This window comes from Musca domestica, unplaced genomic scaffold (genome assembly GCF_030504385.1).
Source record: "Musca domestica strain aabys unplaced genomic scaffold, Musca_domestica.polishedcontigs.V.1.1 10, whole genome shotgun sequence".
Taxonomy (NCBI): Eukaryota; Metazoa; Arthropoda; class Insecta; order Diptera; family Muscidae; genus Musca; species Musca domestica.
In genome coordinates, this window is record NW_026712115.1 from 13423511 (window position 1) to 13451223 (window position 27713).

A 27713-nucleotide genomic window follows, 5' to 3' on the forward strand; every position below is an offset into this window, starting at 1 on the left:
CCAAACATTTACTTTCGTAAACGACCTGAGAGTACAAAAATAATTGTCGGGAATTAGACACCACGTACGCATCATGATAAACGATGTGAGTAAATATAAGTATCCCACAATGCATACACAAAAAGTCTAATAAATCGTATTTATATAATTTTCAGATATATACCTTCTGGCCGCTTTGTATTTTTAGCCACGCAGGGCAACACCAGGGGGAAATTAATAATATTAAGTATTAATTGTTTTTTTTTTTTTTTTTTTTTTTTTTTTTAAGCGTTGTAAACATTTTCCAGGATCACCCTTAAATTTTCAGATCGACTTTAACAATTAGTTATTATTCGTAGATTTATTGACTTTGTTTTAGCTGCATATTTTCAGCATAGTAAACATATTTTCCAATTTTATTTCAGGTACTCCCATCAATCGATTGCCAATTATGGCCAAGTCCGTTTTGGATCTCTATGAGTTATATAACCTGGTAATTGCTCGCGGTGGTTTGGTCGACGTTATTAACAAGAAGTTGTGGCAAGAAATCATAAAAGGCTTGCATCTGCCATCGAGTATTACAAGTGCTGCTTTTACGCTAAGAACACAGTAAGTATATACAGATTAGTGTAGTAATAGATAATATGACATGGTGTATTGTACATACATATGTATGGATGTGTGTATGTGCGCCGACGTACTAAGAAATGCCTTTTGGAATCATAATGTCAATGTGCACGACCATGTATGTATGTATATGGACTATGTCCACATACATACGTATTATTACCTTCCCATTGGTTTTAATTTTATTAGCTGTTTTCCTTATTTTATTATTTTCAACTATAATGGGGAGAAATTATGCAGACGCGCTCCGTACTGATGTCAATGTTACAACAGAATTGTTTGGGTCTAGCTATTATTATTATTATTATGGGGTTTCTCCCGAACCACAGTGGAATTGGTTTTTAAGCAGACGGCAATTGTATAGCGCAACCAAGACCACATCTATTGACAGCAATAAAGATATTGAATACAAGAAAATGAAAACCAACGTCGGAGCCATGACGAATGCCATTCAACAAATCCCAGCAACTGGCTATCCCTTGCCAGACAATTTGTCTTTCGAGAGAGGCGAAAGACTGGGAAATGCTTTGGCTTGTTATTCTCGTCATGGGCGTTGCTAGTCGCAAATTGTATTTTGGTGACGGATTCGACCGTACTTTTTTATATTCGCCATTCCCATTTTGTTACTACGATTGTTTGGTTACTTGTAATGCTTTTACTGCCACTATTTTATGCTGAACCGAATAGCACGTATGGAGTACAGGAATATAATTTTCAAACCGGATACCTATTACACGTACATATGTATGTTCATATGTAGATTTTATTCGTTTCTTATTTATTAGCTGTTTGGTACTTGTGGCGGAATGGCGAGCATACAATGTTTGCAAATTGGAAAAGTTCGGGTGTACACATTTGCTGTGCGTCTGTGTGCATGAATGGCGACGCTAGCGTTGCATTCAAGATCCACCGGCCATCAATCCGTCTGACAGTCAATCTCATTGGAATCCCATATTTGTCGTGAATGTTATGCCTCACAATGTGCCAAATCACCACGACCAACACCTTAAAGTCAACAAAACATATTCTGTAGGAAAACCCGTAAATTTATTAATCCAATAATCGCCAAGCACACGCTTCGTTCGCTGGAACGAATGATGCATATGTCAATGGCTTCAGTTCGACTAATTTTTTTACATTAATTTTAAGCTTTCGTACTACCATTAGTAAGAGTGCGATAAAAACGATACTTTGCCATATGTGTAAATGTATGTATATATGTATGTACGAACACACGCAAGCTATTATATCGCAAATGCATTTAATTGTATTTTATAACGACGAACGGTGATTTTTGCAAGCAAATAAAAATGGCGTCTACTTTTAACCCGTCCAATTCGTACATTTCTGAGACACCAAGTACATACATAGAGACACACAAGTCTTGACGACGGGGCCCAACCAATGGTTGTGCTTGATGTGCAAAATAACACTTTTATTTGTTAATCTAATAAACAATATAAACAAATTGTAGTGGTGGGGGCTGTGCATTGTGAATGTTTGTGCGGTGTGTGGGTATCTCTCAAGTGGGGGGTACTCACAACGAATTCCCATGCGATTGGTATTTGCTTGGAAAACAGTTAGTGTATCGTATCGTGAGTCCGAGTACAACTGAGCTTTCTCACAATCATAGATGCCGGGTTAACAACCACTAACGCAACTACGTGTGATACTGCAGTATGGTTTCAATGTGGATACTTCAATTGATATTCAAAATGAAAAAGTTTCATTTTATTTGTATTGTATTGTTGTGTAGCTCTCCGCGCGTATCCAAAGGTGTTAAATATGGCGCATTTGTTTAAATACACAGCCATACACATAGGCACATACTAATTTTTTAACGGCTAAAAAATTATATGTTTATGGTACACATACACGTTTTTATTAAAGTGAAACGGAAAAAAACATAACACAAATATAGACACGTTCATATTTTTCAATGTGATAAAAATATAAATATTTTAAACGTTAAAAAAAAACAGTAGCTATGGTAATGTGGGTGAAATATGAAAATATACAGGGTGAGGTGAGGTTTTTTGCAATTTTATTGAATGGAAACAAAAAATTTCGGAAATAGCATCAAATTTTAGAATACATTTAGATTTGTTCGAATTGGTCATCTTTGGTACGAATTATGGCCTTCAAACGGCCAATGAAACCGTCATACGCTGTCCGAATGTTGCTCTGCGGTATTTTGGTCCATTCCCGGCGAAGCGCTTGTTTGAGGTGATCGACACTTTGGTATTTTTTAGTGCCAACCTTGCATTCCACAATACTCCAGACACAATAGTCCAACGGATTGATATCCGGAGATTTTGGTGGCCATTGTGCGCTGGAAATGAAGCGAGGAATCTCATTTTGTTGCGCGTACTGAGTGCGATGGTGCTGAGTCCTGTTGGAGTCCCCAAGGTCTGCGGCCTAAATGTTTTCGTACACAAGGCTTTAATACACCCTCCAGAATATTTTCACGATAATATTTGGCATTTATACTGATGAACTGAACTGAGAACGACCATTGGCTGTTATGGCCCAGACCATCACCATGGCCGGCGCTTGAGTTCTGGTGTCCAACCGAAGGTGCACATTTTCAGCTGACCTCTTTGCCAAGTAAACACGATCATTTTGTTTGTTTACAAACTGCTGGACAACGAGCTCATTTTTCAATATTTGCTGAATGGAACATTGCGATATGTTCATCTCACGAGTCATTTTTCGGCCACTGCGACGCGGGTTTTGATCAAGTCGCTTCTTTACTTTTCGAACCATTACTGCTTAAGTTGCTGTTTTCTTCCGTCCACTTCCTTGACGTGGGGCTACGCTACCAGTATCACGGTAAAGAGCAATGGTACGAAAGATTTATTCACATTTAAATGCTGGAGTGCTCTAACGATAGCCACCAGCCAAATATAAAGAAATCACACTATCACGCTTGGATTCCATCAGGAATAACTTTTTTCTGGAAATGCTTTTGTACGTTTGTAAACAATATAATGAGATGCCACTGGAATAATTTTAACAGCTGTCGGGCGAGAGGCTTAGAAATGACAGCAGTCTGAAATTGGTTGCAGTTTTTTCATCTCTCGCTGTGGATCCATTTTAAAAAATAGTTGCCCTCATAATTCAAAACTAAATTAAATAAAATGAGAACATCTATCATTTTATTCGTTAAATTCCTCATCCCTTTTGTTGAAGCGACTATTTATATGGAAACATAATTTAGAATCGATTTTCAGTTTTAAGTGTATCTCAATTGGTTTTAATTCATGCAGTTGGAGAAGAGTTAGCCATTTAACTTTTGTTATGCCGCAGCCAGTCTTCGTCAGATTTGAACAAATATTGTTGCAGTCCCTACGTTCACCTTAAAACAAAAATGTAAATATTTTGATAGGCATTGATTGAAAATTCATATGAAAAACATTCTCTACAATGAAGTGACACAACAAAATGCTAATAGAACTGTTATTATGGACGTCGTACTTGTGGTGGCCTTCTTCTCTTCTTTAAGGACTAACACACGTACACAATGCACATGCAATTCTGTAGATCACTGCCGCTATCATTCCTGCCTTCTCTGGTCATGTATGCATGAAAGAGGTGGATGTATAAATTTCAATAAAAATATTGACTTCGAATTGTGTTAATTAAATTGAAAAATGCTAATGGAACACTGCTTTTGTGTGTACACAACTCATCTGTGGAAAGTGAGTCGACTCTTCACATGCCAACAATAGGTAGGTAAGAAAATGTAAATTTCAAAAGTTGTCTAGGCGAAGTTAATGCTCTTGCAATGAATTCGTTATTGGACAATTATTATTGTTGCCACATTTTGGGTTTTCTCGGGTCTCCACGAATACCAATTCAGAATTCCAACAAGTTCAGTGAACAAAAACCTTTTCCGAATCGTGTGGCACCTTTTCCCAAGTCCATCATGCTGCGCGCACCGCATTGCCAAAGACACACGATGAGGTACAACTCATTTGTAATCATGCTTGTAATAATTAGCATCATGCCTAGCTGTTATTGGCGTTTGGGACAATGCCATCAGTTCGGGATGAAACCTTATTTCTTCTTGTTTTTTACATTACACGGCATGCAAGGCGATGTTTACTTGATAATTTACAGAATGTGTTTATATACGGACTCGCCTGGCCAGCAAACCAACAGACACACAAAGGATCTTAATACGCCAACGTACCTTAGTTATGTTTAACAGCACATAACGAGTCCGTGCAGGTAATGAATGTGAATCCAAGCATATCGTAAATTTGTATTGAAGTAGGGATGTCGTTATTTAAAAAATCAGATTTGTTTGAAATCTACATACCTTTTCTGCTGGAATATCGACAGAGCTTTGCACATAAACTCATCTCTTTTTTCCATTTAACTTTAGCATACCTACTAATTCCTACCGCCAACATATCTGCTGCTCTCCACTTTATTTATTGATTGAGTTCTTGAGTGTTTATTGAATTAAATGCAAAATATTGCATGCATGTGTTGATGAATTATAAACAGTGGTAACAGCTACGACAACACCAAAGTGTATATACGGACATACCCATGGACTTTCAATGCTCATATCATCTGTAGATCAAGATGCCGAAAAACAAACAACAAAGATGATGTCGACGGTATCGACACACGACGAACGTCTCTACTTCTAGACATTCCGAAATTTTTACACGAAAATTATTAGTATTTTTCGAAGTCCAAGAGCAAGTACAACTCTGGCCATTAACTGCTATGATTGCCGTATTTAGTGGCCCCACGATGTGAGTTCTGTTTGTGCTCTACAGGTGGTACGCGATTCAAGCTATTTATACTGAAGCTGGCCGGCCAGACGGCCAGCATCGATGCTGTTGTTAGCCACTTATATCTTGACATTAAATATTACGCCTTTGTTGTCAATTAATGCATTGAATCAATCAATACCGATACCGCAACACCACATTCGCATCCATCCAACAGAATATAAGATATATCCACGATTAGATCATCCCTTGGAACTGGTCTACTAATGTGTTATCTTTTGTGTTTTTATTTTTCCATTGGCAGGTATATGAAATACTTGTATCCGTACGAATGCGAAAAGAAGAATTTAAGCACACCGGCTGAATTGCAGGCAGCCATCGATGGCAACCGTCGGGAAGGTCGTCGTTCCAGTTATGGCCAATATGAGGCAATGCACAATCAAATGCAAATGGTGAGTGTAAAATGTGGGATAGGCAAAATTTGGATTACAATAAATAATATGATTTTTTTACTATAGCCTCCATTGGGACGGCAAGCACTGCCCGGCGGAATGCAACAAATGTCTCCTCTGGCTTTGGTCACACATGCTGCGGCGGCTAACAATCAACAAGCACAGGCAGCTGCAGCAGCCGCCGCGGCACACCACAGACTTATGGCACCCACATTTGGTCAAGTGCCAAATTTGGTGACGCAGGAAATCGAACAGCGAATGATCGAGTATTTGAAATTGATACAAGTTAAGAAAGAGCAAAATGCAATGGCCAACGGATCGGCTGGCATGGGCTTATCACCGCATCATCAACAGCACCAACAACAACATCAGCAACAACAACAACAGCGAGAACAACAACACCAGCAACAGCAGAGACAGCGTTCACAGAGCCCAGAGATCAGTCCGACAGAAGCTCTGAATGCTTTGGAGATGTCACGTGTTGCTCTGTGGCAAATGTATCACAACAACAGCAGTCCCCCAGCATCGGAACCAAAGGAGCAAATCACGTTGAACAACAGGTAAGTCCCACAGATTTTATAATAAAGACTTTTGAATGTAAATAGGCTTGTGTTGAAATGCTGCAATTAGCCCGTGATGACCTGACAGTGTGTTAGTTTCCAATAAGTAGTATGATTTTATCATTGGTTCAAAGTTATCGAAACGATTTTAACTTGTCAGCGTTAACAACTAAAAGTTCAAAAATAAATAGTTTAGTGCGTATTGATTAGTACTTATTAATGTGAGTTTTTGAGAAAGATGGGAATTGAAAACCTGAGGTACTGAGGTACTGTATATGTGGGCTATAGGAAAACGCCGACCTAAGTAGACAATGTAGAACCCATTGCGAACTCTAAATACCGAATTTTAAACAATTCAGTTAGGAAATTTGGCTTAAATCGTAAAAATGCCACGGAAAGGTATCGTTATATGGGGGTCGTATGAAAAAGTGAACTCGAGTTGTTGCCCTTTATTTCAATTCATTCAAAAGATAGCGTGACGACAGCAGACAGCAGACAGACAGACGACAATGCTAAATCGGCTTAGAATCTTACGCTGGTCTAGAATATATGTATTTTGTAGGGTCTATCGTGATAATTGCTAAAATACCCCCTATAGTACGCAGGAGATTAAACAAGTAAAAAACAATAAGTTCGGCCGGCCGAACTTTTAATACCCTCGTGGACGTAAATATTTATTGGCCACAAACAAATATGATGTTCTCTGTTACTACTTTTTAAAGACAAATACAAGCGTTATTGTCGGCTTCTGGTTAGTTGATAGGTTTATTTTAAAGGGTTGTCGTTTATTTTTGACAATTTTACCAGTCTTCCATCCCTTTACTATCTGGTGGTGGTAGTAAAAGCATAGACAAATGAAAATATAGGCAACGGAAAGTTCTTATCGAAACGCTGGCTTAAATTATCACAATACATTGCCTAACGAATTTTTTTCTTAATAGATGTCTCTCATCCAATTCAACATATTCACCAAATTCGATACTTCGTTTCGAACAATTCGAAACAGTAGATGTCGCTCATTGTTTTGGGGGAAACGTGTCAAAGACCAAAATTACGAAATATTTACAGGTCTGAGATTAACATATAGATGGCGCTCGTCATCACGAGTAGATTAAACACACTGCTGCATCAAAAAGTGGTGACGATAAGAAAAACTTCATTAGAAATATTAAATGTCAAAAATATTCTATCTAATTTGTGAATTTTACATACGTAATAGTTTGTTCATGACTTTGATTTTCGTATTAAATTTTTATTGATAATCTTGACAACAAATTTCATTCATTGAAGTGACAACCTAAGTCTAGTCTTAGTCTTGAATTGGTAGTAATCAGAACTATAGGACACCGACCGACAGGTAAAACGGACAGACATAATATCGTAACAACAGAAGTTTGAAAACGCAAAAATATGAATTTGATAATGTATTTTACAATAACTTAAATAATTATGTCTCATCGACATTGTTTTAATACGCGACAATGTTGCTATGGTATTGTGGTAGTGCTGATCTGCTCCATCTATTAAAAACTAAAAGAATTCCCATGTTACGATTGGCAATTAACGAAGCTTTTTTATTTCAGTAGCGAAGCTCTCAACCTATCGGATTCACCACCAGGTGTAACTACTATAAAGCGCGAACGTGAACGCGAGCCTAGCCCAGACATAACTCAACGTCAGGATTTTCACCACCAACCTCCTCCAGCGAAACGTGCCGGATTCCCTGCTAACTTTTATCTACCACCTAACATGGCCGCTGCTGCAGCGGCTGTTAACTTCCATTATAAAACCGACAATCCACAAGACTCTGATGCAGAGGGCGAAGATGAACATGACGAGGAAGGTGACCACAATACAACGGCTAATTCATCCCATGACGACCCTTTGGAAAGACAACAATTGAATGGCATGTCCGTAAGGCCTCGACACCACGGAAGCAACAGCAGCGTTCACAATGATAAGTCTGATGATTCGGCGATAGAAAATTCGCCTTCCACATCTGCAGCGTCGGGTGGTGGTAATGAACACATTTCTCCAGTCTCTACTAAAAAGATACACCTGTCTAAACAACATAGTCAACATCAAAGTTGTGAATCGAGCGACATTTGCGATGGCAAAAACAGTTTTTCAGCTGTCAGTTCCTCATTGAATCCCTTCGATGCTTTAAATTTATTGTCGGGAATGCAATTCCGCGTCACACGCAACGGTAAGTGTATCAATTTGAAGCACGATTTATATACAAATACTCAAATGACCTTCTCTTGTTCAATGTAGGTACCAACGAAAATGGCCAACAACAGTTGGTGGTTAACCTTGAATTAAATGGCGTTAAATACTCGGGACTCCTTGTTGCCAACACAAACAACAACGTGCCGCCAGCGGTGGTATCCCCAGCTACAGTCAGTACCAAAGATAAAGAATCCAATGACAACATAAATGGAAACATTGGTGACCTGTGTTCAAGAAAAGATAACGCAAGTCCAGCTCCACACTTGACACATAACTTGGAAAAATGTCAGGCTGTGGATACAGCGGCAGCTGAAGAACATGAATTTACAACGCATGATTCTGACACTCTACCCGCGAAGTCGAAACACATAAATCCTGCTTTGAGTAACGGACCTAACACGACCGTGATGACGTCATAGGCAAATTTATTATTTATCCACTCTACCACGAGTCCAGTCGAATAGGGATGAAGCGAAACATTGAATGTCGTTTCCATTTTCTCACAAACGTCTTAAAAAGATATAACAATACCTGTAAATAGAAAACAGTTAAAATACAACAATCCAAAGGGCAAGTTGTCAGTTGTCTATCAGTGTTTTGACACAAATCGAAAGCACCTTAGATGTCAAAACTACTAGCTTATTGCTAAGGATCCTACACATCTATAAGTGTATTGGGTTTCATTATTTTGTTTGCTTAGCACACCGCAGTGATTTCTACTCAACTATAGATGACGGAAGGAAGGATTGAATATGCCACATGCCAAACGAAAACTACTACAACTGTTAGTTCTACGTTCGTAAACGCACACATAAATACTACTTTGGAGGCGAAAACAAAACATATCCAACCGCACCACCAGACTCAGCTATAAGTAGCACTCAGCAAAGGAGACGTTGACGGCAATAAATAACGTATACACTACCACATCAATAACTTGATTAAACCTTCAGCTTCATTTAGACATAGTCCATTATAAATAGAAAGCCGGCGAGCCTACTTAGTGGCACACCGAGAGTTCTCAACGATTTTTGTAAATATTTAAACTTGTTTGAACAATCAAACGATGCAATTTGTATTTAGTGTAAGACAAGAACCATAAAATGTTTCAAGAACGTACGCTAACAGACACCCGACGTTTCGGTTAACTGCTTGGCCAGGTAAACACACATTCTTCTCCACACCCACGTCTTTGCCGACATATACCTAACTAATTATAAGTTAATGTTACATTTTATGTATATTTATAAATAAGTATTAAGATGTAAGGAGCCATAAGATATACCCAGCCAAACGGATACATACAAGACTAAATGTATCGTTGATAGACTCCCATTTATATTTGATATCATCCATACTAACGTATTTACTTATTGCTATTTAAAAGCGAAGGAAAAGTAGTATATATCCCCTCTAGTTTATACAGACAAATTACAGGACAAAAGAATTATTCAATTCTACATCTGCTTTCGTTTTCTTAAATACGTTTAAATTGAAGGGATGAACAAACAATCACTGAAGATAATGTTAAATTTTGTTTTTTTTTTTTTACTTCTCTGTCCCGTTCCATTTCTGTGTTGTTCTGAAGTAAAAAATATACTGTTTTCTAAAATAAAATATATAGGTCTCCAATATAGATTGAATTATATAGAATATACTGCTTGATCATCATCATGATCGTTATTGAAAACAGCAACTAGAAAAGACACTTATTTAGGTATATTCAAACTAAATATTAATTTCAAATTAATTAAAGTTGTAAGTAAAACAAATAATCTTATCATACATAAAACATACCTTTATTAGAATTCGGCGGTGAAAATGCCAGCCATCCCAAGGATCGAAATAGTTTCCTTATGAATTTAGCTTGAATTTACTCAATTGTCAGCGAACATGTAACGCTCGTGCGATTGACCAATCGGTTAAGTTTCCTTTTCCACATATAGTCATTTAAGATCTTATCCCTTTACCTGCCCTCTTCCTTTCACACTCTCATCGTATGTGTAAATATATTCGACACATTTAAAGCTCTACAAAGTATATTTAGCTGTAGTACAATAAATTTTATTTAAACTTTAGTAGTTTTAATAATTGAAAATAGCAATAAACTGTATTTAATATAATACTGAAAATCCCTTTGTATTCATTTAAATTATATAAAAAATGTTGTAGACACAAGTCGAAATTGTTCAAAACTCTAATATTCCGCAGAATGGCAAATGCAACATCTATTGTGGAATTAAAACAATTTTCAAACTATTTTAAAGAATTTGAATTGATATGTATATGGGTTTTTACCTCATGTTTTTATACCCTCCACCATACTATGGAGGGTATTCCTTTGTCATTCCGTTTGTAATTCCTCGAAATACTCATGTCATGTTATATTCTTGATCAGCGTAAAATTCTAAGTCGATTTAGTCGATGTTTGTCTGTCTGTTTGTTGTAATCACACTATCTTTCGAACGAATTGAGATAGAAGGCTAAAATTTTGCACACATGTTTATTTTTCCAGTAGGCAGGTTAAGTTCGTAAATGGGTCATGTAGGTCCACGTTTTCGTATAGCCCCCATATAACGGTACCTCCAGACATTCAGTATTTTGTTGATTATAGCGACATTATTCACCGGAATTGTTTCAAATTTGGTATTTGAAGTTCGTAATGGGAACTACAGTCTGTGAGAGAAAATTGTCTATGCAGGTCCAGGTCTTCGTATAGGTCCCATATTTCAGTACATTTCTATATTCGGTATTTTGACGAGTTTAGGCACAAAACCCACCGAAATTGTTTGAGATGTCGTATTTGAAGTTCGTAATGGATGCTACAGCCTGTGGCAGAAAATTGTCTATGCTGTTCCAGGTGTTCGCACAGCTCCGATCTAACGTTACCTTCCTATATACGATATTTTGATGATTTTAGCTTCATTATTTACCGTTTATTTCAAGTTTCGAATTTGAATATGTTAATGGCTTATGACAAACAATGCCTATGTAGGTCCACGTCGTATAGACCCCAATAAAACGGCTATATTCGGTATTTTTAAAATTTTAACAGAATTTTTTAAGGAGTTTATTTTATGAAAATTCGTTCCAAATGGTGGAGGGTATTCAAAGTTCGGCCCGGCCGAACTTAATGCTTTTTAACTTGTTATACCGTACAACACTACGTGTTGGGGGTACTATAAGTTTGATTGGGCCAAAAATGATGTAGCACCTCGAAATATTGATTTCCCACATAGGAAAGTATATATGGATCTTCCCATCTCGCCGAGCTGAGTCGATCTAGCTATGTATGTCCGCCAGTCCGTCTGTCCATGTTAATTTGTAATCAAGGTATAGGTCGCAATTATGGCCCTATCCTCACGAAAGAGAGAGGTGGGGTTAGGGCCAGAATAGAACCCTATTGGTTTTGGAGATGATCGCAAAATATTTAGGGGTTGAAATGGACCAAAAACAGAAATTCTTGGTTTTGCTGTTGCTCTACAGGCCACAAATATAGACCAATCGACGCGGAATTTTGCATAAGGGCTTTGCAGAAGCCTACTAATTTGGATGGTCATCGGACCATATTTAGCGGCTAAGATATACCATAAATTTTATATAAGAAAATACGAAAATTTCCACTTAACCTCTAATATTTTTAATCCTGACGAAATCACAAATACACGAAAATGTCACTTCTGATCGTTACATTGATGCTCATATCCAAAGCAAAATATTTACAATCTCATATATCAAAGAATTCTGGACCATTCGGAATGGTCTCCTGCCAGAAAAGGATAAAATCTATGAAAGTCGCAAAAATGCTAAAAAGTGAATATTTTTTGTAATATTTTTTTCAATTATTGTTATATTTTTTATCGCATGCGATATTTTAAATTTGACTTACAATTTTGAAATGTACATTTTCTAATTTTTTACACCCCCAACACTATGTCTTGAAGGTACTATATACAGGTCGCAATTATCGTCCGATTCTCACGAAATTTTGCATGGGGTAGCGTTAGTATCAGAGATATGTAAATATAGGGGTGGAAATGGACAAAAAAATAATAATAGTAAGATTTTTCTGATTTTCCATCGCTCTGAGGAGAGAGTTAGGTACAGGGAAAAGTTCAGCATTTTGGATGACCATTACATTATATTTAGCTGTAAAAGGGACCACGACTTCTGTGAATTTATTTCGAATACATAACAACACAGCGGAGTGCGTAAATAAGCGTAACGTTTGAGCAGGGCTCTATAACACTATTTCAAAGCACTATCTTCCAACATATTGTACATACATAGGGTATCACATGGTCGACCCCGCACTATGGAACTGGATCGATACTGCTGGAACAATAGAAATGCATCATTTTCACATTAACGGGCAACAAAATTGATAATTTTGAAATATAAAAATATTGTCCCTTTATCTTGGATTCGATTTTGTGGAAACCCCTCAAAATTCCGTGTTAATCCGTGTTAAAATGGGGCAAAAATCATCAAAATACCGAATATCGGGAGGTACCATTATATATAGGCTATACCGAAACGTGGACCTATACATACAATATTTTGCCACACGAACTAGGACCCATTATGACCTACAAATACCAATTTTCAGACAAATCCGTGAAAAAATGTGGCAAAAATCATCAGAATACCGAATATTCGGAGGTACCGTTATATGGGGACTATACCAAAACGTGGACCGATATGTATAATTTTCAATACCATCCATCCTAGACACAATACAAATTGTTCTGATGTGCGATCTACGTCAAATAATGTGAGTTGAATCGTGATTTTAGATTTTTATGCTGATTATGCAGATATATATATACTTTACGGGGTCTACGACGAATATTTAGGGATGTTACAAACGGAATGGCAAAGTTAATATACCCTCCCTTCCAAGGTGGAGGCTATAAATATGTACCATGTGTGGATGAAGAATATAGAAAAGTGTGATTCTCATTCATTAAATGGGGAAAACTCCAGACATTTTCTTATGTTTTCAAAACATTGGCCTGTTCCAGAACTTCAATAATGTAAACATTTTTACTACGATAACCCTTTATGATATCGAAAAAAAAAAAAATCAAAACAAATAGATTCTTGCTGGTACTGGAACAAAGCATAAAATTGAAATTCGTGATTACAGCGCTTGTGTGGAATACATTGTTAAGTTTTGGATTGGAACAACGATTAAAGCAGGTTCTGAAAATACAATTTTCTTTCAAATTTTGTAGTTACAAGACTCTAGCTCCAAAATGGTGCTCATCGAATTTGGTCGTATATGATTGTATTGTGATTAGTAGACCCATGCAAGTAAAGGCTGGTATAGACATAGTGTTACAATCCTATTTGAAGCTACTTTTTCTACATTTCTCTTAACCATTTAACATACTTTGAGACACTTCACACAATTTGTTATCTGAAAGGAAGCGCTTTATTGTATAGCATATATTAATATAAACATAGCATAATATATGTAAATCACATAAAAAACGCGAAAATTGAATGAAAAGTCTAATTTCTTTTCAAAATTAAGTTCTATATTTTCTAAAGATTCGCTACAAAAAGTGTAATTTTTGTCCATAGAACATTGTGATAAGCATTTTGATTAATCTGAATTTGAATATTTACTCAATGATTCCTTTGCGGGGGAGGCACCAGAAGAAGTGGACCGATATATCCCATTTTAACCCCAGACCTTGGGTTAATAAAGAATATAGTGTGGAATGGTTCGATCTCTATCATCTTTATAACAGATCTCGTGTTGATATAAATATTGAGATGTGCCAAGTCTGAATGGAATTGGATGTTAATTTCGTGTTTGATGAGCTTCATGGAAATTCAAAATGTTGACGCTTCTGTGAGGGAGGCACCAGAAGGAGTAGACTGATATATTCCATCTTTCATATTCGCACCAGACTTTGGGTAAATAAAAATGTTGTTATGTGTGTCATTTAAAAACAATCGAACATTTACATAACATTTTATGAGAGTATTGTCCATTTTCGCAACTGACCTAGCACTGATGCAAATATTAGGATTCGCAAAGTTGAAAAACCGGATTATCCTTTCTCTTTCTGTGCGGTAAATTATTTTTCTTTGTTTCATAATCGATGGCATTGCACTGAACTGAAGGTAGAACAAAGCTACCTCCTAAATCCAATTTTTTATTCAAAACAATGCACACACAGACAGAATAGGGGCACAAAAATGTTCTTAGGGGGTAAATTTGTTCCATCTTCTGTAATTATGTCATGTGTCCAACCAGTTTAGATCAATTTTTGTGGAATAACACCAAGATTCCATTCATGTTTTTTATGAGGTTCCCAATCTAATAACTTTGTAAAAAATATAAAATAAACAAAACCATTTGTTACAATTTTAAAAGTCTATTTGACACTATAAAGGGCTAAGTACATAAGAAGCTTGAAGTAATGGCTAGGCCAAGGTAGATCTAACAGGTAACCGCATCGGCGAATTGCTACAATAAAGCAACTTTTGTGGTCCCCTCAAATGTCAAAATTGGCATCTAAGGCGAAAAACACAGATTCGCCATGACATTTAAAGGTTGCGGCAAATTTGTTTCAACCAATCAGAAACGAGGTGTTTGTTTACATTTTATTTTGTGTGCCTCTCGTCGTAAACGAACGTCGCAATAAAAGTTTTTATTGTAAAACAAATAAGAGTAAAATAAGTATTAATTGTAGTATTGCGATATTTTTTAAACCAAGAAACTTATAATGACTATATTTTACTGGTATAAACCGAAAGTTTTCCGAAACTGCAAATGACAAGAGTCGAATTCTTGCACTACTTCCCGTGATGTGCTTTGGGAATCTTAGATGTTGAGGCTAACTTAATTCTTAAAGCTGCACTCCATTCTAACCTCCTTCCTTCATTTTCTTTTAATTTTTCTACTGGTTTCACTCTTAACTTGCTTTTAAATTATTTGAAATATTATAAAAAGGTACTTTTAGGGAAGACAACATAAACAAATTTGTTGTTGCATTCATTTAGGGCGAATTCTTCATTACAACCATGGTACAATGAATTCAAGGTAGGGCAGAACTACCATATGATTTAAATTTTTTATTTTTCTGGCTTAATATGTCAACTTCATTTGTTTTTGTGTGCATATTCTTTTCAATAATAAAAAATTGTTCAGAAAATATTCAAATTCGGGTGTTTTCAAAATGCTTATTGCAACATATGCATCGACAAAGTCTACAGTTTTTGTCGCGAAATAAACCATAAGAGATATATAGAACCATGATACAATGAAGAGAAGGTAGGTCAACTTTGAAAAAATTGCAAGTATAGAGGTCTACCTGTTTGGCTTGTAATGTCAGAATTAGTATCGAAACAATAAAAAATCAAACAACTTGTTGCATTAATTTTGAACAAATAATTGAAAACCGCGAAAACTGAATGAAAGGTCAACATTTCTTTTCAAAATCATGTTCTATATATCTCTTATGGTTTATTTCGCGACAAAAACTGTAGACTTTGTCGATGCATATGTTGCAATAAGCATTTTGAAAACACCCGAATTTGAATATTTTCTGAACAATTTTTTATTATTGAAAAGAATATGCACACAAAAACAAATGAAGTTGACATATTAAGCCAGAAAAATAAAAAAATTTAAATCATATGGTAGTTCTGCCCTACCTTGAATTCATTGTACCATGTATAGAACATGACCGATTTCATGTATTTGCTGCACCAAACACGCTATGTTTCTCTAATTTCAATGAAATTTGGAATGTGTAGCGGAAATTAAAACGAATATACATTTGTCAAATTATATTAAAATCGGTTCATATTTGGATATAGTTCACATATATACTTTCGACCGATTTCATGTATTTTATACACCATACACCATACATTTCATAACGGGATTACAGAGCCGCACTAAAATCCTGCCGGCGTTTTTCATTATAATTTGACATTAATATGCGTAGCCATGACTTCAAGCTTTTTATGTATTTGCAGCCTAAGACTCCGGTACAACATTTCTGGATCAGCCATATTCGATGCGACGTTTTGTAATTTAATTTGTTCTTCAAATATACGTTAAGTACTGTACTATAAGTTTATATATACCATGGTACAATAAGGAGGTAAAGCAGCTTCGTAAAAGTACGGAAATACAGCCCTGAGGCTATGCCCTCAATGTTTTTCCTAATTTTTAAATTCAGTTAAACAGCGGGAAAATGAATGAAAGGTCTGTATTTTCTTTCAAAAATATGATTTAAACAGTTCTATTTTTCAATTTCATGATAAAACTGGAGAATTGCTTTAATGTGGGTCTCGCAATTTACGCGTCTTCCAAAAGAGGAAAATGTTTGTATGTTTGTTTGTTTGTAATTTATTTTCCATGTATACTGCAACATCGCCTGAAAGTAACATAGGCTATATACATCTTTGAAATTCCACTTGGAACTGGAGATATAGCATCAGAATCGGAGGTACCTCCCAAAAATTTAGAATTTATGTGCACATATCTATTGATCGATTACAGATACAGTCTCCAAATTTGGAATGCGTAACGGAATTTGGAACAAAAATAAGTTTGCGAAATTATTTTGAAATCGGTTCAGATTTGGATATAGCTCCCATATATATTTTCTGCCGATTTCGTTCATTTGATGCCTCAAACACGATATGAATGTTCGATTCCAATGAAATTTGGAACGTATGACGGGATTTGATCCGAAAATAAATTTGTCAAATTATATTGAAATCGGTTCAGATTTGGATATAACTCCCATATACATTTTCGGCCGATTTCATGTATTTGATGCACCAAACATGATATGTAGGTCAAATTTTAATGAAATTTAAAATAAGTAACGGAATTGGGAGCAAAAATGAATTTGTCAAATTATTTTGAAATCGGTTCAGATTTGGATATACCTCCCATATATATTTTCGACCGATTTCATGTATTTGCTGCACCAAACACGCTATGTTTCTCTAATTTCAATGAAATTTGGAATGTGTAGCGGAAATTAAAACGAATATACATTTGTCAAATTATATTAAAATCGGTTCAGATTTGGATATAGTTCACATATATACTTTCGACCGATTTCATGTATTTTATACACCATACACGATATGTATGTTCGATTCCAAAGAAATTTGGAATATGTAACGGGATTTTGATTAGAAAATAAATTAGTCAAATTATATTAAAATCGGTTCAGCCTATTTCATATATTTGATGCACAAAATACGTATTTCCGATTCCAATGATATTCGCCATGGGTGACTAAATTTGGTACAAAAATAAAATTTACAAATTACATTCAAATATGCTCAGATTTGATTATAGCTCCCATATATATTCTCGGCCGATTTAACATATTTGATGCACCCAAAGCGAGAGAAGCAAAATCTGGAACAAGAAAAAATTGCCAAATTATATTGAAATCAGTTGAGGTTTGGGTTTAGCTAACATATATAATTCGGCCGATTTCATACATGCTATGCACCAAACACGATATATATGACCGATACCAATGAAATTCAGAATGTGTAGGGGAATTTGGTTACAATAATAAATGTGACAAATTAATTGGAAATTAGTTAAGATTTGGATATAGCTCCCATATATATTCTCGGCCGATTTCACATATTCGATGCACCAATTTCAATGAAATATGAAAGGTGTGACGGAATTTGGTGTAAAAGTAATTTTTTTAAAATCATATTTAAATCGGATCAGATTGGGATATGATTTTATTAAGAACCATTGACACACAACGCCTTAGGCTAACAGTAAAAAACTACACAGCAATTAATTTGAAATACGCTTATTACAGGGAAGTATGTTGCTACCTCGAATTCACTAATTGCAATAGAAATGCCACTCAACTTCAAAAGATTGCAGGTATTTGCTATGAAATAAATAAATCCGAAGGACAAACCCTTTGTGTATGCATGTCATGTCACTGCTTTTCTAATGGTTTTATTTATTTACACATTATGCACACCAACATATATTCGTTAATAACATTTTGAAGGCATATAAAATCAAAAGGGGTAGCGAAGCGCACCGGGTGGTCCCATAATTTCATTATTCTGTCGAGGAGTTAAAAGATTTTAATTTATATAAAAGCAATTGGAGGAACACTTTAAGGCTACATCTTACATTTTAAACACCGTCAAAGTGGATTGTAAGTACAAAAAATGTCCAAAAAGATACGACACACAGCACCAATTTGTAGATTATAATAAACGTCAATTCAGTTTATTCGAGAATTAGATGAGTCAGAATCCGATGGAAATTTGTTTAAGTTTGATAAGTTCCACCTCAACTTCCCGAGTCCAGTCTATCATGGCTGCTGATTGGCACCACGGTGGTTGTTGAGTTTGCTCTCCTTGCTTTACCCTTTCCCATACTGGATTATTTGTTATTAGTAGTAATCGACAAAGATCCTCGACGAGCACCGCGATCCTCTGTGATTGCATGAACTTCTGCGTTCAGTGGTCGAAGTGTACACTTATCGCGCGCTAACCTCTCGTTTACGGTCATACTATCCAGGCCTCCGACGCCATTACAAATTACTACGGTAATGTTGTTTTTGTAATAGAAAAGAGAATAAAACACCAATAAAGAATGAAACAATTTAGAATTTAATACTAATAACTACTTGTGTTTTATTTTTTTTTTGTATTTTCTTCCCTTCACCGCAATAAGCATACACGCGAATCACCCTCACTTCTTACGTCACATAATAACTCTAGGGAGATCTTGTTGTTGTTGCCGCTGTCTGCCATTCCTCCACTCCTCTGTTAAACGAATAGAATCCTGTTGCCTTTCCTTTGTCGTCGCTTCCTTTGCATGGAGATTACTTGGATTATCTCTCATAATCATAATCACAAACTAACAATCGGGTACGTAAATTCAGGTTCCTGTGAAGTGAGCTGCACGCGGTTGTTAGTGCATACGTTTTAGTTTTTTCCAAGTAACAGCACTGGTCGATCTTCAATTACACTTCGCGTGTGTTTTTGATTCGTTACATTACACTAAATACACTCCACTTTTCGCTTTCACTTTCTGTGCAAAAAATACATTTTTGGGAAATTTCGACCTTTTGTGGCGGAGGTACCAGAATGTGTGTATTTTGAAAACAATCGGACTCTTACATCACATTTTATGAGAGTTGTAATTATTTAAAATGTTTACCCTTTGTGGGGGAGGTACCAGATGGAGTGGGCCGATATTGTCCATTTTCGCACCAGACCTAGCACTGATGCAAATATTGGGATTTGCAAAGTTGGAGCAAAATCAGATTATCGTTTCTCTTCCTGTGCAAAACAAATTTATTTTTTTTTTTGAAAATTTCTACCATTTGTGGCGGCGGTACCAGAAGGAGTGGACCGATATATTCCATCTTAACACCAGAATGTGTGAATTTTAATAACAATCGGACTCTTACATCACATTTTATAAGAGTTGTAATTATTTAAAATGTTTACCCTTTGTGGGGGAGGTACCAGAAGGAGTGGGCCGATATTGTCCATTTTCGCACTAGACCTAGCACTGATGCAAATATTGGGATTTACAAAGTTAGGGCAAAATCAGATTATCGTTTCTCTTTCTGTGCAAAACAAATGTATTTTTTTTTTGAAAATTTCGACCATTTGTGGGGGAGGTACCAGAAGGAGTGGATCGCTATATTCCATCTTAACACCATACCTTGGGTTAATATAAATATTGGGATCTGTTAAATTTGAAGACAATCGGACTCTTACATCACATTTTATGAGAATTGTAATTATTTAAAATTTTGACCATTTGTGGGGGAGGTACTTGATGGAGTGGACCGATATTGTCCATTTTCACACCTGACCTAGCACTGACGCAAATATTAGGATGTGCAAAGTTGGAGCAAAATCGGATTATCCTTTCACTTTCTGTGCAAAAAAAAATATTGTTTTGGAAATCTCGACTTTTTGTGGGGGAGGTACCAGAAGGAGTGGACCCATATTGCCCATCTCCAACAGACAGACGGGCGAACGGACATCGCTAGATCGACTCCAAATGTTCTGAAACGGATTTGGTCCAAAGAGACCTAGGGTCTAAAACCGTTATTTCGACTTTGCACGTTTTGACCGTATCAAATGATATATACCCTCTGTAGCCATATGGCTGATGGTATAAAAAAGAGGAAAGTAAAGGGAAATATGTAGTTCTTGCATCGATGAACGTGACAGTGATACGGAAAACGATGCCCTCAAAAAAATTAGGATGTTATACCATAGACAAATAAATGTATAGACTAAAAAGTTTTAAAATTTACCCCTTCCGGCAGATGTCACTATGGTTGATCTTCAATCCCACGGCAGCGGGTTCTACGACACCGGATTGACCCGAAACAACAACACTCCAGTTTCGGCCAGCGGCTGCCAACCCAGTGTATACATGTTCGTGTTTGTTTATTTTTCTGTGCGGTGCGATGTAATGGATGCTGAGGATGGGTGCATTTTAGGAATTGTTCCGGTTTAACCCGGTTGCGAGACTATAGCGATAGGGACTATGTTGCTTCGTGCTGTACCAACGTAGTCCCCAGTGAGTCCACGACCTCGTCGTCAACTTCCGAGTCGTCGTCGGAGTATGGAACTCCCCCGCAGTCTCCAGAACAGCAACCTTTACCGCAGCACCTGACACCACATGTTGCTGTTCCAATTCCGGACAATGCATCATTCTTGCAGTTCAATTGCAACGGACTCCGAGGTAAAATTGATGAGATAGAGGATTTTATGAATCGGAGGAATATTAAGATCGCAGCGGTGCAGGAAACCAAGCTCAATGAAAATTGTAGCTTACAACGTTGCAATGGTTACAACGTATTGAGGAAAGATCGCACCAGAAGTGGAGGTGGGGGATTAGCGTTCCTGTTACACCATTCTGTTCAATACAGACCTATCTCGCTTGAGCTAGTCTCTAGTGACCCGTACATGGAGTGTATGGGGGTAGCAGTCAAGTGTGGTACTGCCGAGGTAGATGTGCTTAATGTGTATATCCCGCCGGTTAATAGTTGTGAACAGCGTTACTTGCCTAATATAAGCCCACTTTTGGAAGGCAATAACCGCCTGGTACTAGGGGACTTCAATGCCCACCATGAGTTGTGGCATTCCGTCCTAGGTAATGGCCAGAAGGGATCAGCGTTGGCAGAGCAGATTGACTGCTCCTCATTTTGCACGGTAAACGAGGATGCCCACACCCGAATAAGAGGAGAGTGTCACAGTTCGCCAGATTTAACCATCGTGTCACCCGGTCTGATAAATGGCGTGACTTGGCAACCCGTCATTTCTCTTGGCTCAGACCATCTCCCGATAATCGTCTCCATCAGCAGATCGCCCGATTTCATAACTTCTGAACGCCGCACTTTCCTTAACCATGGTAAAGCCCACTGGCCCGAGTTCAGAGAGTTCACGAACCTTCGCTTCAGAGAACTGCCCAATCCTTCTGATGTTCGGGTAGCTGAAAGGATTTTCCGGGACATCATCAAAGCTGCAGCCGCTCGCTATATACCTGCTGGTCGAATACCCGAAGTAAGACCAAATTTCCCAGCAGAGGCAGCGGGATTAGCGAATGAGCGTGATGAGCTCCGACGTACCAACCCTACTGATCCCAGAGTCAGTAAACTGACAGTGGAAGTCAACCAGTTGGTACAGGAGCATAAGCGGAAAAAGTGGCTAGACCATCTGAAGTGTTGCAACATTGGAACCGATTTGAGTAAACTGTGGGTAACGGTAAAGTCACTCTCGAACCCTGGAAAAAGGATGATAGGACAGCAGTCACATTTAACGACGTAACTGTGACTGATCCGAAGAGGTGCGCTGGCTATTTTAACCGCCAATTTGTCGAGCACCCCAAGAGTGATAGGGCGAGGCGAAGAGTACTACGTCGATGGGTGATGTTGCGAATGTCATCAGAAATGCTAAAGCGTTGGGCCCGGACAAAATATCAATGGTAATGTTGAAGCAACTGGATACGCGCAAGCCACAGCTTCAAGGCGTTAGCCGGCAGCTCTTGGGGTGCGGATAAGGAAATCTTGTTATAAAAGTCGGTCTGTTGTTAGCTATGCGGCTCCAGTGGGGTCGGCGAATACAAGTGCAACGCAGTGGAAAAGTATTCAGACCTGCCAGACTGCCGCCCTGAGCACTGCAACAGGGTGCCTCCTCATGACTCCTGTTGACCATTTACATGAGGAGACGAAGGTTCTTCCCTTACGTCAGCATAATCATATGCTTTCGTTGCAGTACCTGCTTGGGTGTTATCGTGGGAGTCACCCTAACCACCATATGGTGGATGGAACTCCCCCACCCAGGCGTGTCAGGAAAGACCTGCACGATCTAGAGAGAGCGGTCCAGCGATATAAGAGAGAGCCCCTAGATCATGAAGCCTATCAAGCAGGTCTGAATAGCATTCATACTAATGCAGATGTTTAATTGTCCAGCCAAACTTACCCAACTCCGTCCAGAGGATCCATGGCTACAACCCACAAAGGTAGCAGAATTCCTAAACCTGGACATTGAGAAAGAACCGGATTAGTCGGAAAAAACAACGGGACATGTAAAACTGCTACAACAACAATAACAACATGGTTGATCTTGGGCCAGTGAAGCCACTCAGGGCTAGTGAAATCACTCTACTTCGAAAATAATTTATTCATTTTTCTCCTATTTAAGTTTTATATTTTGAATATTTCACGACATAGTTGGGTAATTTAAATGTAAACAAAGTCAAATGACAAATAATAACAAATCATAAAAATATTCAATATTTTGAGAGAATTGAGTGAATAGTCTTTGCTCTCTCACAGCATGACCAACATCTATTGAAGCACTTTTTTCGTAGATAACAGATGAGACAACTTTTTAGACTATACATTTATTGTCTTTGGAATGTACCGAATTTAAAAATCGTCGATACGATGAAATTATTGAACTAGAGTTTATATGCGAAGCATGATAATAAAATAAAGCTAAACATCAATTTTAAAACTCCTTAGGGAAGACTGATACCTATGCACCTGTTTTATACGTGCATTACGTGCACCTTTTGCATACGTGCATTGCTGGTGAATCTAAGCACGTATGCCAAAATTCTTTGTAACTTCCTGAATGAATTTTTGTGCTCGATCATATGTATTAGATGCATGTCAGAAGCTACTATTGACGTCGTAGCTGCAGTCTTTAACTCCATGCTATTTGTTATATCCTCTTGCGGAGAGAATTTGGTCGGCCATAGTTCTTCCTTTCCATGAAGAAAAACTGGACCATGAAACCATAATCGGCATTTAGAAAGATCAGCTGGCGAGAGTCCTCGGGATAAAATGTCGGCAGGATTTTCTTTTGACTTAACGTGGTTCCATTGTTCTGGCAATGTTAAGTTTTGTATGGTGGATACCCTGTTAGCCACAAAAGTCTTATATACGTTGGACCTTGATTTTATCCAGGCGAGTACTATTTCAGAATCAGTCCATAAAAACATCGGATTATTCTGAAGCCTTAGGTCATTTTTCACCCTGGTAGCCAGTTGAGCTGCTACCACTGCGGCACATAGCTCTAATCGCGGTAGAGTTTGTTTTCTCAAAGGAGCTACCCTGGATTTAGCACAGATCAGACGTACAACTACTCGTCCATCTTTTCCAATAAAACGAATATAAATAGCCGCGCCAAAAGCTCTTTCCGATGCATCGGCAAACACATGCAACTGGATTTTCGTCGGGATCTCCCCACAGAATACATGTCGCGGTATCTTAAAGTTGTTGAGACCTTCCAATTCCCTCCGAAATGTTTTCCAAGTGGCACAAAGTTTTTCGGGTAATGCTTCGTCCCAATCTAATGTATGTTGCCACAGCTGCTGAATAAATATTTTTGCCTTCACCACAATCGGTGCAAGTAGACCAAGCGGATCAAATAATTTTGCTAGTTCAGACGTAACTACTCGTTTTGATATGATTTCATTATGATCAATGTTCGTTTTTACACAAAATTGATCTGCTTGCGGCATCCAATATAATCCCAACGTCTTTATTGTTTGAGATTCGTTGAGATCCAGGTTCACTTCTCGATCGCTAGGTGGTATGTCCTTCAGCAATCTTGGTGTATTGGATGACCATTTCCTTAGAATGAAGCCGTGTTTTTTCAAGATTGCTATTAACTCCTTTTGTATTTCAATAGCTGTACTTAGGCTATCTGCACCGACGAGACCGTCATCCATATAAAAATTATCTTTCAGCATTTGTGAGCCTAATGGATAACGCTCCATGTTCTCGTTTGCAATCTTTTGTAAGCATTTTGTAGCCAGATACGGTGCTGAACGTGTCCCATATGTGACCGTATTAAGTTTGTAATAACTGACTGGATGGGATGGATCCTCTCTCCAGATAATTAGCTGATACCTTTGATCATCGGGATGCATTAAAATCTGCCTGTACATCTTTTCAATATCGGTTGTGAAGACGAATTTTGGCAATCGAAACCTCAGCAAAATAGAAAACAATTCACTTTGTACGATTGGTCCTGTATACATTAGATCATTTAACGATTGACCTGATGAAGTTTTCGCTGATGCGTCAAATACAACCCTAAGTTTTGTTGTTGTACTATCGGGCTTGAGAACACAATGATGCGGAATAAAATATTTAGGATTTGATACGGTACACACGTCAATCTTTTGCATGTGTCCTAATTGTTCATATTCTCGCATAAATTTAACGTACTGACTTCGGATATCTTCCTTCTGTAGAAGTCGGCGTTCAAGGCTCATAAATCGGTTATAAGCCATTGCATGTGATTTCCCCAATGCTGTTGGAGATTCTTGAAACGGAAAGCTGACGATGAAACGACCATTCTGATCCGTCTTAACATGTTGATTGAAGTGAGATTCGCAAAGGGTTTCTAATGGAGACATGACCTTTTCAGTTGATTCCACTTCCTCAAGTTTCCATAATTTTTCGATAGCTTGTTCCAGTGATGTTTCACTAAAAATTGCGCATGTTAGCGCTGCTGATGTGTCGTCCGTTGACGATTGTTGAATTAAACCACCTACCATCCAGCCAAGCGCAGTATTTTGGAGTATGGGTTGATGACCATTTAGTTTTATCGTGCCTGGTTGCATTAAACTGAAGTAAAACTCAGCTCCGAGTAAAATGTCAATTTTTCCTTGAACGTTAAAATTAGGGTCTGCTAATCTAATATTCTTGGGAATTTGCAAGTTTTGTATATCCAAATCATGATTTGGTTGCGGAGGTATAATTGTGGGCAAAACAAATGCTTCCAAATTTGTGGAAAATTCAGAATTGCTTGATAACATTTGTATGTTTACCCGATGATAAGCCTTCTTCTGAATCCTTCCGACTCCGGAAATAGATAAAGAGGCATCTGCTTTTCTAAGTGACAATTTTTGTATGAGTCTTTCCGTCACAATGTTCACTTGCGAACCCGAGTCTAACAGCGCTCTAAATTCGCCTGACATACCGTTAGTCGCTTTGATGATGACTCTAGCCGTTGCTAGGATTACCCTTTTCTGATCTTCTGCTGATGCCGAAGAAACTGCAGTAACGTTGACTGGTGCGATATCGATTTTTGTTGGTGGTGATTGATTTGAGGCCTTCGGCGACGGTTGAGACTTTTTTGGCAAATGTAGCAATGTATTGTGCTTATTACTACATATTTTGCAGTTGCCAGAAAAACAAGTTTTTGCTGCATGGTCCGATTTGAAACAATTTACACACAATTTATGTTGCTGTATCCATTTCAATCGCTCACCTTCTGTCATTGCCAAGAACTTCTTACAATGATAAATTGGATGGGAGTCGTTCTTGCATAGTTTACAACTCCTGTGATCCTCCACTGATGTTACGGACGAAACAGTTTTGATTGAACCCTTGTGAGTAGATGCCGCTTTTCCAATCGATTGCATTGATTCGAATTGCAGTTCCAAAAATGAAAACAGCTCTTTCATAGTAGGAACTTCCTTCGGATTCGCCAGTGATTGCATGAATCGTATGTACAGAGCGTGATCCAATTTCTTTGTGATCAATTGAATCAATAGAGCATCCCAAGACGTTGTGTCGATTTGAAGATTGTTGAGGGCTAGCATGCATTCCTTTGTAGTGTCATGCAGAGCCTTGATGGAGGCCGTTGTTCCATTTGGTTGACTCAAAATCCGTTCTACTAGAGTGGAAACAAGAACCCGCTTATTGTTATAACGTTCTTGCAGCAACATCCATGCCGTTTTGTAATTATCCTCTGTCAAGGATAGATGACTGATTAGTTTGCCAGCCTCGCCAGACAAATTGGTTTTGAGATACCACATTTTTTGAACACTTGGAAGAGACTGTTTGTCTACCATCTCCAAGAAAAGTTCATAGAACTGACGCCACTTCAAACAATCCCCATTGAATTGAGGAATTGTTACCTTTTGGTAGTGGGAGTGAACTATGTGCTATAATGTCACTCCCTAATTGAGGTGCAATGGTCACGGTTTCGCTGCATTTGTCTTTCAAGACTGCTAGTTTTATTAAGTTGTCTTGTACCGAATCTTCCAGCATATCGCAGTTTTCTTGAATTAATCCAATTTTCGATGGATCTTCAATCTGCTGCAATATTTCATCGTAGAGCTCCGTTATTTGATTCCATAGCTTTTTTATAGTATCTTCTTTGATGCTATAAAATTGCTTCGGCTGTTCCGCTTCGATTGTGCCCAAGCCTTGCAAGTGACGACTAAGGGCACTCATTCGAGCATTTATCATTCTGACAAGCCCATCAACACGGGAAGGTATTTTGTCTCCTGCGACAACTTCAGTCGATTTCTCTCTCAAGGTGGGAACTGGCTTACTTTTGGCTGACCTCAGTTTCTTCATTTCCGCGTCTATATATTCCATTGTTGAGCTGAACTTCTCTCCAATCGTTCTATATAGATTCCGAGCAATATACGGATCATCCTCTGACAATGATGGATCATCGCGAATTCTGTTTTCTGCCTTCTCAAAATTCTGCCATAACAGCCTTAGTTCATCAAGTTTGCTCTTGTAGAACTCTTCCGTTCTCCTTTCAAGAGGTGCCTTCTTTATAGTAGA

At 37.7% G+C, this 27713-nt stretch overlaps 2 protein-coding genes across 5 annotated transcripts in view; one reads left to right on the forward strand and one right to left on the reverse strand.

Annotated features, from left to right (window-relative positions):
- Positions 1–10730, forward strand: part of LOC101894668 (protein dead ringer) — a 53254-nt gene extending 42524 nt beyond the window's left edge. For 3 of the 4 annotated variants that reach the window (XM_059126817.1, XM_059126825.1, XM_011296041.3), the window contains 5 exons: positions 405–588; positions 5662–5809; positions 5876–6369; positions 7953–8575; positions 8644–10730. In XM_059126817.1, the coding sequence (XP_058982800.1) occupies positions 405–588; positions 5662–5809; positions 5876–6369; positions 7953–8575; positions 8644–9017 (1823 nt within the window). In that variant the 3' untranslated portion in view covers positions 9018–10730. The remainder of the gene's footprint in view (positions 1–404; positions 589–5661; positions 5810–5875; positions 6370–7952; positions 8576–8643) is intronic. The other variant, XM_059126823.1, reaches the window with a different exon arrangement.
- A 12932-nt stretch (positions 10731–23662) lies between these two features.
- Positions 23663–26950, reverse strand: LOC131804586 (uncharacterized). Its single transcript, XM_059127645.1, has one exon. It carries the CDS (start codon positions 26948–26950, stop codon positions 23663–23665), a length of 3288 nt encoding a protein of 1095 aa, XP_058983628.1.
- Positions 26951–27713: the final 763 nt, after the last annotated feature.